The following is a 12,454-nucleotide window of genomic DNA, read 5'->3' on the forward strand; positions in this document are numbered from 1 at the left end:
TAAAGAAATTACCCTTCAATTAAAAAATTAATTGATTAAAAAAAAAGATAAAAGAAAAAAATAAGTAACAGCTTGTCAGGACTGTGATCGCACCTTTCTCAGCATCTTGGCAAACCCCAGCGCCTTGGAGGCTCGTTCCCTGGCCTCGTGGAAGAGCTCCTTCAGTGCTCGGCTGACCTCTATAACCGACCTCCTGCCAGGCGGACAGAAACCCAGTTAGAATGCACGAGGGCACACCAAGAAATACACAATAAAGACAGAGCAAATTCCAACTCACGTTAATAAAGACTGAAGATTTTAGAAACAAGCAATTATTACGAATGCACTCGAAATATGCTGCAGCTTGCTCCCACAGTTTTCTAGAAAGTACTTCCTGAGATCAGGCACACTGAACAACCTGCAAAGGCTGTGTGCTCCATTTCCTAAAAGTTTCACTCAGTTCCTTCCAGTCGCTCAGTCGTGTCTGACTCTGCGACCCCATGGACTGCAGCATGCAAGCTTTCCTGTCCATCACCAACTCCTGGAGCTTGCTCAAACTCATGTCCGTCCAACAGGTGATGCCATCCAACTATGTCATCCTCTGTCATCCCCCCGTCTCCTCCTGCCTTCAATCTTTCCCAGCATCAGGGTCTTTTCCAATGAGTCAGTTCTTCGCATCAGGTGGTCAAAGTATTGGAGTTTCAGCTTTAGCATCAGTCCTTCCAATGAATTTTCAGGACTGATCTCCTTTAGGATAGACTGGTTTGATCTCCTTGCAGTCCAAGGGACTCTCAAGAGTCTTCTCCAACACCACAGTTTAAAATTAACAATTCTTTGGTGTTCATCTTTCTTTATAGTCCAACTCTCACATCCATACATGACTACTGGAAAAACCATAGCTTTGACTAGATGGACCTTTGCTGGCATTTCATTAGGATTTCATTAGGATACATAAAATACTTTTGCCACCTGATGCAACTGAGAGCTCACTCACTGGAAAAGACCCTGATGCTGAGAAAGACTGAGAGGAGAAGGGGATGACAAAGGATGAGATAGTTGGATGGCATCACCGACTCATTGGACATGAATTTGAGCAAACTCTGAGAGATAGTGAAGGACAGGGAAGCCTGGCGTGCTGCAGTCCATGGAGTTGCAAAGAGTCAGACATGACTTAGCGACTGAACAACATTAGGATAACTCGTGGAGCAGGAATTAGGTACTTGACTCTCGGCTCATAATCTAACTAAAAAGGAGCAGTGAGCCAGGAAATGTTTAACACCAGCTCACCCTAAACTATTATCTTGTGTGGTGTTTGCCAATTTTCTCACCCATCACAGCAGTTTTCAATCCACCAACAGGACGTCACTGAGCTGTGACTTGGGGGTGTGCACGACCTACAGGGGTGCCCTGGAGCCGGGACAGTCAGCCCCACACATCACTGCGTGTGAACCCCCTTTCTCGATCCATCCCCAGTAAACGATCAGAGCGCTGTAAGAGCCATTCTCTAGTTCACCACCCCAGTGACTGAACTCGCTTATTCTGAGTCTACCATGTCAGTGCCCAAACCTGCAAGACCGTCTATGAACTGATTCATTCCATTTCTCAATAATTCAGTATTTTCCCAGGTGAAAGCCTATGTAGTAACTTCTTTCTTTAATCCTGGTATAAAGACATTCCGGTGTTCTGAAACCCCCAAATGTGCTTTCTATCAAATTCTGGAAGGTGAGAGAAAACACCTCTAGAGAAGTTGGTTCCGCCTTAGCACTTCTTAATGTTGACTCACAGGGCACCGTTGATAACTGGCCACAAACAGCTCTATTGAGTGGCACATAAGCCACAAAAACAGCACTTGAGCACAGTCCACCCTCAGTACTGTGCGCACAACTGAAGAAAACACAGCAGACGGGCCAGCCACGGCCTCCCACACTCAAGCTTCAAGCTCAACAGAAGGGGCAAGGTGAGGACAAAAACAACAAAAATGAACCAAATGTCAGTTAATGTATTCATGGACTACTACAGGGGCTTTAAAGGACAGAAACGAGCTAACTAAAGACAGTCCAGAACACGTGAATGAATTCTACCCTACCAGTTCTTAGTCCACATAAACAACACCGTCTCTAAGGATTAGATTAAACAACAGTCATCTTCAAGGACGATTTCACATAAAACCATAACTAACAGTTCACATGAAAAGACAATACAGCAGCCACACATAAGTCCCTTTAGATCTACAACCCACATTCTTTGAGCCCAACATGATTTGGCTTCAACAAGTGGCATATTATAGGCTCACTGCCAAGAGTAACACCACACAAGATTGGGACTGGGAGGGGAATGAGATCGGGACAGGGAGGGAACGAGGTCGGGGCTGGGAGGGGACGAGGTCGGGGCTGGGGGGGAGCGAGGTCGGGGCTGGGGGGGAGCGAGGTCGGGGCTGGGAGGGGACGAGGTCGGGGCTGGGGGGGAGTGAGGTCGGGGCTGGGAGGGGACGAGGTCGGGGCTGGGGGGGGAGAGGTCGGGGCTGGGGGGGAGCAAGGTCGGGGCTGGGGGGGAGCAGTGTCGGGGCTGGGGGGAAGCGAGGTCGGGGCTGGGAGGGAGCGAGGTCGGGGCTGGGAGGGGACGAGGTCGGGGCTGGGGGGGAGCGAGGTCGGGGCTGGGGGGGGAGAGGTCGGGGCTGGGGGGGAGTGAGGTCGGGGCTGGGAGGGGACGAGGTCGGGGCTGGGGGGGGAGAGGTCGGGGCTGGGGGGGGAGCAAGGTCGGGGCTGGGGGGAAGCGAGGTCGGGGCTGGGAGGGAGCGAGGTCGGGGCTGGGAGGGAGCGAGGTCGGGGCTGGGAGGGAGCCAGGTCGGGGCTGGGAGGGGACGAGGTCGGGGCTGGGGGGGAGCGAGGTCGGGGCTGGGAGGGGACGAGGTCGGGGCTGGGGGGGGGAGAGGTCGGGGCTGGGGGGGAGTGAGGTCAGGGCTGGGAGGGGACGAGGTCGGGGCTGGGGGGGAGAGGTCGGGGCTGGGGGGGAGTGAGGTCGGGGCTGGGAGGGGACGAGGTCGGGGCTGGGGGGGGAGAGGTCGGGGCTGGGGGGGAGCGAGGTCGGGGCTGGGGGGGAGCGAGGTCGGGGCTGGGAGGGGACGAGGTCGGGGCTGGGGGGGGAGAGGTCGGGGCTGGGGGGGAGTGAGGTCGGGGCTGGGGGGGAGTGAGGTCGGGGCTGGGAGGGGACGAGGTCGGGGCTGGGGGGGAGCGAGGTCGGGGCTGGGAGGGGACGAGGTCGGGGCTGGGGGGGGAGAGGTCGGGGCTGGGGGGGGAGAGGTCGGGGCTGGGGGGAGTGAGGTCGGGGCTGGGGGGGGAGAGGTCAGGGCTGGGGGGAGTGAGGTCGGGGCTGGGAGGGGACGAGGTTGGGGCTGGGGGGGGAGAGGTCAGGGCTGGGAGGGGACGAGGTCGGGGCTGGGGGGAGTGAGGTCGGGGCTGGGAGGGGACGAGGTCGGGGCTGGGGGGGGAGAGGTCAGGGCTGGGGGGAGTGAGGTCGGGGCTGGGGGGGGAGAGGTCGGGGCTGGGGGGGGAGAGGTCGGGGCTGGGAGGTGAGCGAGGTCGGGGCTGGGGGGGGAGAGGACGCGCGGCCTCCACCTTATCTCGTCTGAAGCGCTGCTGTCGTCGGCACTGGTCCAGAATTCTGCACAGCTCTCCTGCAAGCCGGACTCCAGAAAGCTTCCTGTCGATTTCAGCAGCATTCCTGCAATGTCACTACGGGAACAGAAGCAACAGACGTAAACCAGGGAAGAAAAACCGTCCCCACTCAGTCTAACTCTGGAATGAGAAACTGGAAGACTGAGCTGTTACGTCAACAGTTCAAAATCAATGACAGTGAGACATCTCTTTTAACATAAAATCATGACTAACATGAAAAAGTAGAAATCGCGATTGTGGATGTATCTACGTTTGTTCAACTACCAGTTTTTCATTATAAACTGTAAAGTCTTAAATTACATTCACAGTAGCTATGTAATGATCATGTTATTTTCATCTTAAATGTTCGAAATGGTATAAAAGTGGGCTCAAATATATATTTATTACAAAATATTTTTAAAGGCTCAATAAACTAAATGATAGCATAAGAAACAAAGTGAATTCCTTAAATGCAATTTCCACAGTCAACGACATGAGCTACTGTAATCACTGGCGCTCCTCATCAAGTGCAGTCTAAATACTGGGGTTAAAATGCAAACCCAAACGTACAAAATAAGTCTAAATGAGTTCAATGAAAAGTCAACACCAGCTTACTGACTTCTATGATGACAGGAGCTTATAACCTAGTGAAACACAGCAGGTAAGTCCACAACCAACATCAGATGAGGCAGAAGGTAACTACTGGGGGAGCTGTCTGAGGGTGTGGGTTAACAGGCCCTGCGGGCAGTGCAGAACTGTAGGAACTAGAACAGCAGAGGGAAGAGGGGTTCTGTCAGGAGGAGCACGGACGAGGGAGGAGGGGGAAGGCAAGTCGAGGAAGAACAGGAAGGATGATCGAAGGGCACGAGGGTGTGTTAAGCAGGAGGCGTGTTCGTGAAGAGAAACTGCAGAGCTGGAAAGAGGGGAGTGAGGACCAGGACGGTAACCCAGCCGTGCCGGGGGGGGCCTTGGACGTCCTGCGACTGTGTGATCATCCTCTGGTAGGCAGAGAGAGTGGGCTGTAACAGTGACCAAGTGGGAAAACGGCCTGATTAAAAACATGCCTGTAAAGAGCAGTGGTGTACAAGGATATTCAGGATAAATTATTCAACAACTAATCAGTATCTGTTATGGAGTAATGAGCAGCGAACAAAAGAGATAAAATTTCTTCAGTAAATGGAGGGGAAAAAGAAGCAATAAATCAAACAAAAAAGAAAAATAGAGTACTTCAACTATTGATACGTGCTCTGGAGAGGAAAAATTAAGGAAGAACACTAAGGTGCTCTTGCAGGTAGGAGATTCAACTTTAAATGTGGAGAAGATAACATCTGGCCAAAGACCTACAGGAAGTGGGGAATAAGTCATAGAAAACAGTCCAAGCACAGGGATGAGCAAGTGCAAAGAGCCTGAGGCAGGAGCAGGCCGGGCCTAGGAAGAAAAGGCAGAAAGCCACTGTGGCCTCAGAGGACGCGCAGGAGAGCCCAGGAAATGAGGATACAGAGCTTGTGAAAAGCCAGACTGTGCCTGGTCTCATGGGCCACTGTTTAGGTGCTCTCACTTTTACTTAAGTAAGGAGAACCACTGGCGTATTTCGAACAGAGGTAAAAATGGTCTGCAAGGAGATCAAATCAGTCAATCCTAAAGGAAATCAATTCTGAATATTCACTGGAAGGACTGATGTTGAAGCTGAAGCTCCAATAACTCTGACCACCTGATGTGAAGGGCATACTCACTGGAAAAGATCCTGATGCCGGGAAAGAGAGAAGGCAGGAGGAGAAAGGGACGACAGAGGATGAGACGGTTGGATGGCATCACAGACTCGATGGACGTGAGTCTGAGCAAGCTCCGGGAGATAGTGAAGGACAGGGAAACCTGGCATGCTATAGTCCGTGGGGTCACAAAGAGTCAGACACGACTGGGCAACTGAACAACAGGAACAAAAAATGGTCTGATGTACAGTTTAACAGGATCACTGAGAATAAGCCCTAGAGGACGCAGGGCAGAAACGACTCCTGAGGGAGCTGCTGCAGCGATACAAGGCAGAAATAGCAGGCCGGGAAGAGGGGAAGCGGGCAGTGGTGAGCGGAGGTCAGGTGCTGGTTACACCCGAGGGACAGCCACAGGGAATTAGAGACGGCGCGTGAGAGAAAGAATGGGGGCAGGCAGGGTTAACGCCAAGACGGCTCCAACCCGGGAGAAACAGTGTACGAAGCGGAACACCGCCGCAACGCGACGAACACCCAGAATGAGAACCGTGCCGGTGGGCAGCCCCTCAGCACAGGCAGCGACGGGGCCCTGGAGCTTCCCAGAGCACACGACGTGAGGCTGGAGGCCACAGACTGCGCTGAAAAGGAATCGAAGGACAAGCCAAAGATGAAAAGGAATACTGACAGGAACGTGATGACGGTACAAAGAAATTAAATAACAAGAATGGGTAGTGAAATGAAACAGTAACCTTTTCAAACATCTTTTTTTTTTCAGCAATGCTTGACAGACTGAGAACAGAAGATACAAATAGAAGAAATTTATAGGTGAAACAGAACAATGGAAAACTAAGAGGGGCAAGAGACTTTGAAAGTGGCAGTGAATACATGTTTCCGTAAGGCTGACTGTGGAAACCAACCCGAACAGGAAACCAGGACAGACTGGGAACCCTGGCCTGAAGCCAGCTGAGCTCTGAGACAAGAGCAAGTTCACTGTTCACTCAGAGATGGAGGAAAGCGTAAAGACCAGGTGCTCAGGGCAGAAGAGTCAACACAACATTCTGAGATACAAAGAGACCTGCGGGCTGAGGACAGTGACTTTCTGCAGGGAGAAGAGAACTCTGTAACAGTCGAAGTCCTGAAGGGTACACACAGAGCCGGGTGGGGCGGGGGAAGGAAACGTGAGCTGGGTATAAAAGAGCTCCTAAAAAGGCAACAGACGAAACGGCCGATGCGGCAGGCGAGAGAAGGGGGCACCACGGGGCAGCCGCAGGGTTTAGAGCCAGGGAGGAGGCCCGGTCCCCAGTCCCTCAGCAGGGGAGCAGCCCACCACAAAGACCACAGACCTTACACCTCGCTCTCAACACTCAGGTGCCTGCACTTGAGAAGACATATTCGTGTCCTAGAGCAGACAGACTAGTGAGCATTCCCCCTTGCTTCATGCTTGGCTTCTGTTTACAGTTCGATTCCTTCATCATATATAAACACCCGGTTTATAAAGAGCTTCTGTGATTAGCATAACATTCCCAAAACAGTGTCGGTGAAAACACCTACTTGGTAGGCTGCAGAAGTGCCCACCAAGACGGACACAAAGACTGATACTTGCAGGCCTACTCCACTCGTCAAGAGGCTTTAAATTCTCCTCCTTTTATATAATCAAGAGGGTGCATCCTGTGGCAGGATTTGTCTACTTCAAAACTGCCTCACTGGGTGGAGTTTTTCTCCGGGGGCGGGGGCTGCACCGTCCTGTGCATCATGGGATGTTTCCCAGCGTCCCTGGCCTCCGCCCAGTGAATAAGATCAGAACCGTTTCCCGACACCGCCACACGCCCCGGGGGCAACTCGCCCCCGGCAGAGAACCACTGCTCTAAGGATGACAAAGCCCAGGAGAGGGGCACACGAGAGGTACAAATGTTTGTCATTTTCATGTAATTAGACACTCGCACGTGTAGAACAGAACCGGGGAGCAAACCAGGAGCGAGAAAGGAAGGCAGCCACACAAGGATTCCTACCAGAAAAGCTTTCCAGCCTGTGCTTCTCCTCCCCGGATGTAATGGGTTATTTCTTTGGTGAAATTCCATTCTTCTTCTAACAGATTTTTTAAACTATGAGATGCTTGAGGTAATTGCTGTAGCATTTGGATCCAGCTTCTCATGTAATCAAAATATACCTTAAGATACAAAAAACGCAAAAGGAGATATTTGAGAACAGGATTCAGCAACTCACAACTTTCATCCCTGTTAACATGAAAATTGTAAGTCAGACAAGAGGAAGAGGGACCACTGAGGCATGAAGCTCTGAGAGAAGCGCGATTCTCCATCACTATTAACTGAGGTCTAAATAGGATTTTTCTTTAATCGTATAACTCAACTCCTCAGCAACTGAACATTTTATTCACAACTGCTGCAAGTTACCGGAGCAGGCAATGGCACCCCACTCCAGTACTCTTGCCTGGAAAATCCCATGGATGGAGGAGCCTGGAAGGCTGCAGTCCATGAGGTCGCTGAGGGTCGGACATGACTGAGTGACTTCACTTTCACTTTTCACTTTCATGCATTGGAGAAGGAAATGGCAACCCACTCCAGTGTTCTTGCCTGGAGAATCCCAGGGACGGGGCATCCTGGTGGGCTGCCATCTGTGGGGTCGCACAGAGCTGGACACGACTGAAGTGACTCAGCAGCAGCTGCAAGTTACTAAGAAAATAAAACATTCACACTGTACAGAAAAATACAATGAAGTAAAAAAAAAAAAAATCAAAATAATAACATAGAAATTTTCATGTTTAACATACTGTGAATAATATTCCTTTAAGAGCGTGGGACCTTTATTTCTTTAATTACTTAAGGTTTAGATGGTTTCTTACATGTTGCTGCTGCTGCTGCTAAGTCGCTTCAGTCGTGTCCAACTCTTAGGGACCCCATGGACTGCAGCCCACCAGGCTCCTCTGGTCCATGGGATTTTCCAGGCAAGAGTACTGGAGTGGGGTGCGATTGCCTTCTCCGTCTTACATGTTAAGAGGAGGCAATAAGCACACTTCTTCCCACTATTATGTTCCCAGCATCCACATTCTCATGACATAATTTTTCAAGGTTTATGACATATAAATTAGGATCTATAACCAAAATACTTGATTGTTCTAAGGAGGAGTTTATGTCCACCACAGTTCATCTTTCAACAGCTTTCACAGTGCTAAAATTCTTGTTTTATCTGCTGCTTAGCAGGATTTTACCGTGTTGTACTTTGTCTCAAGACAGGCTCACAACTGTTATTTTATAAAACATCACTGTCTGTGGATTCTTTTACTGAAAGGATACCTTGACTGGGTATAAAATGCTTGAATTATACATCCTCTCCCTCAGAGCCTTGAAGACTTTACTCCGGTAGCTTCTAACACCATGCGTCATGTTAGAATAAACAAAACTGCTGACAGACTGGCCACCACCCTCCCCACCCCTGAAGGCGGCTGCCTTTCCCTGCCTGGAGGTTTACAGGCTCCCTTCTCCAGGCCTGGATCTCAAGAACCTTAGCAGGCTACACCTTAGGGTTCTCTGAAATGAGGGTTTTCTGAGATCCAATAATAATTTTCAGTAGGCAAAAACTCTGGAGTTTTTCACTTAGAGAAAACTATCTTCTGTTGTATCTTTGGAGTTTCTGGGTCCTCCTCCACCCAGGCATGTGGCATGAATCTCCAGTCACAGGTCCATTATGAACACAGCTGTGTAGTGGAACCTGCGACTTAACAGGTCTATGCCCATCTCATCCCAACAAAACAGGTCTTTTGCACATCAGGCTCGGGACCTCCCTTTCCACTCCTGGAGGGCAGCTTCATCTCCCTGGCCTCCCTGAAACCATGCTGTCCTGAGAGCCCTCTCAAGGGGCAGCTGCCTTACAGTACACCGCAAGGGCTGCCAACGGTCGCATCTTTCAAACCAGCATCCTCACACAGCCTTATTTAAAAACAAAAGCAACACTCTGCCCCATTAAGGTTTCTGTGATCAGGAATGCCCTGGATGCCCCGTCTCCACACCATCATCTACTGATTTTCCAGGGCCCAGAGGCAGTCATCACACGGTAGCCTGCGCCTCGGCCTTCTCTCCGTCCCAGGCTCAGCTGTGTGACTTAAATAACATCTGGTGCACGCCCCCCCCACACACGGATTCAGTTCCATTCTCCAACAGCCTCCAGTTCCAAGCACCTTTCCTCCTCTCTGATGAGGTTTCCTTTCTGATCCTGGTATTTACCAGAACCGCCCCAAACCCAGTTCAAATGTTCTGATGCTAAAACCTTCTCTTCTTGCTGCAGTCTGCTTGCCCAGCTCCCCCACTACACTGCTCCCCTCACTTCATCAGGAGCTCTGGCGCCCTGGCTCCTCCTCTTCTTCAGACTCACTCCTCTCTTCCTCGGTCCCGTCCTCCTCACGCAGTGCTCCTGTCGGCACAGCTGTGTCCCTGCCACCCCCCCACACCCTGCCACCCCTCAATGCCTCTTCATGTGCCTGTCACAACCCCAGAGCGAGACAAGCCCAGCGCCCTTCCCCATGTCCACTGTCCTCCAGAAGCCGAGGTCTCTACGAGCCACACCACAGGGAGGGGCCGCTCTTCTACAGTCACATCCGCCAAGCACAGAGCACACGTTCCTGGTGATACCTGAACCTCTGCTCAGCCCATTCGCCTTCTCTCTACAAACACAAGTTTGAAATTTCTCCATTTTCCTCACATGGCTAAAATGTACCACAACCCATTCTCACAGGTGATGTCACCTCTTTTCATAAAAAAAAAAAAAAAAAAAAAACTCTGTTATTAGATATAAAAGCTCTCATCATCCTGAGATAAATAACATGAACATACATACTGTTAAATTACCATTCTTCCCTTTTTAACAGCAGAGGAACTGGGCTTCCTGCTAAGCCCAACAGTTGTGTTTTGAGACCCATTTCCTTGTGGAACCCAAGGAACCTTGCACTCTCAGTATTCCCTTTCCTTTCATGTACATGAGATTTTTTTTTTTTTTTTTTTCCATTTCTTTCATTCAACAAAATCAATCCCAAAGGCTTTCAAATGGTTTCGGGTATCTTCAATTTAAAAAACTCACTGGACCCATCATCTCCAGTACTCACCTGGCTGCACGAACTGGATACCCAGCAACCTCTCTCTATACCCGCTCCATACCCAACCCATCCCTGAGTCCTGCCAACTTCGAGGGATTCAACCCCTGAGCCTTTCCCTAAATCTATGTTTTTCCTCTGTAACCCAGGGACTAGCGTGCACACCACTAGACGAGACCCTGAGTGGTCTTTCTCCAGGCTCGCAGGACAGGATACGCTGCAGACAACACGACGGTCTCTGCACACCACACGTCTTGTATCCTCCTCGGGGCATGAGCTCAGGGTGTCCTCCTTGGGGCCACACCCCGCGGCCCTCCAGCCTGCTCACACCCCGAGATGCCACAGCTCTAATTCATCGCTGTATGAGCCCTCTGCGTAGAAAGGAGGGCGGGATGGTGCACTAAATGACACGCCTGCCTCTCTGAAGGCCACAGTCTCCTTCCTTCTTGACGAAACACTGGTTTTCTTTGGGTTCCACCAGTTCTCAAGTTATGCCCCTGCACTACTTCATCTAGAACACTCTGGGACACAACTTTTAAAATCACTGATAATTTCTAGTCCTTCATCTGTGGGATTACAGCGATGAACTAAGGGACATGATGACTCATACAGAAAACTAGAAGCAAAGTCAAAACTAACTCCCAGCACTGCTAAGGTCCTCTAACCAGCTGAGAGTCTCGGGACTTCCCTGAACCCAGGCTGTCGACCTCTCCCAGGCACACGAGGCGCTGCAGGTGGATGACCTGAACGGCACATCTCACCTGCCCAGTGCGCACCCTTCCTGCCTCAGTGAACATCCCATAAAAGATGCGGCGAGTGCCTTTGTGAGGTCATCAAATACAGTTTGGAAAGCAAGGCACTTTTTGTCTTTTTAAACTTCTGGTTTAATTACTCACAGAGACAATAACTAATTTGCTTGCTGTTTTATCATAACTATTCAATGACAGGCTTTTCTGACACAAGGCATATATACAGTATTTCAAAACATAGCCACATTTCATATATTTTCTGTATTCTCCCAAACAATAAAAAAAAGTCACTTTATAGTCAAAATTATTTCTCGCAAGATGCCAGATGTAGTAAGTCCTCCCCAGCCATACCCTTTCTTTTCTCCTTCTACTAGAGGCTGAAAAACTGAATCCTTGAGGCCCAGCCTCCCCTAGAGAGAGGGAGCCACCCAGCAGGTCTCGTCAGGAGGATGTAGGGGACTTCTGCTGACTGGGGCTTCCAGGGGAGGTTTTGCTCTTCTGGACCTAGCTGACAAGGAGACTTGTCCCTCTGCCCCCTTCTCATCTCTTCCAGCCTAGAAAGTGAGGGTGGTGTGTCTGGAGGTGCTGCAGCCATCCTGAGGCAGGATACAGGGAGATGTCAAGCGAGGGTGATGGCTCTCCAAAAACAATATGACGACAAGCCTTGCTATCTTCTCTACTGTTTCATCAACCTGCCACGTCACGTAACCATCTGTGCACCTACTCAAGCGGCGCTAACACGGGTTTACTATATACTAACACTCCACCAAACACTACGGAAGGCAGAAGAACCCCAGTCACAGCCCCTGGCTTGTGCAGCTTTCAGCCTAAACCGGGGAAACCCGAGGACAGAGGAGCAGAGCATCACTAAGTATTAGACAGTTACGATCAGAACCACCAGAGGAGTTCAGAGAAGAAGTGCACAGATGCACACTCGGGGTGAAAACTGTCAGTTAACACTCGAAAGTAAATCTTCAATGGAAGGATGAGGAGGAGAGGAGACACTCAGAGCAGGAAGGAATAACAGGAACACAAGCAGAGAGCTTAGAAGAGCCAGGAGAAGACACACAAGTCAGACATCGCCCGCACCCCCCGGCCCCGTCCTGACCATCAGCATTTTGTGCAGGTCCTCCTCGAAGGCGTCGATGTTGCAGTCGGTCTTCTCCAGCTGGTCTAGGACCTCGTGCAGCATGAACTGGTAGTACTGCTTCATCAGGAGGCCACCCTTCAGCACCTCCTTACACTCTCTCACCAGCTGCAAGACAG

General features: G+C 50.6%; 1 protein-coding gene across 6 annotated transcripts in view; it reads right to left on the reverse strand.

Annotated features, from left to right (window-relative positions):
• Positions 1–12,454, reverse strand: part of MAP3K4 (mitogen-activated protein kinase kinase kinase 4) — a 145,821-nt gene that overhangs the window by 32,324 nt on the left and 101,043 nt on the right. For all 6 annotated transcript variants that reach the window (XM_044924020.2, XM_006043065.4, XM_006043066.4 and 3 more), the window contains 4 exons: positions 12,297–12,443; positions 7,348–7,505; positions 3,594–3,710; positions 94–193 (listed from right to left, as the gene is read on the reverse strand). In XM_044924020.2, the coding sequence (XP_044779955.2) occupies positions 94–193; positions 3,594–3,710; positions 7,348–7,505; positions 12,297–12,443 (522 nt within the window). The remainder of the gene's footprint in view (positions 1–93; positions 194–3,593; positions 3,711–7,347; positions 7,506–12,296; positions 12,444–12,454) is intronic.

Source organism: Bubalus bubalis, chromosome 10, assembly GCF_019923935.1.
Source record: "Bubalus bubalis isolate 160015118507 breed Murrah chromosome 10, NDDB_SH_1, whole genome shotgun sequence".
Classification (NCBI taxonomy): Eukaryota; Metazoa; Chordata; class Mammalia; order Artiodactyla; family Bovidae; genus Bubalus; species Bubalus bubalis.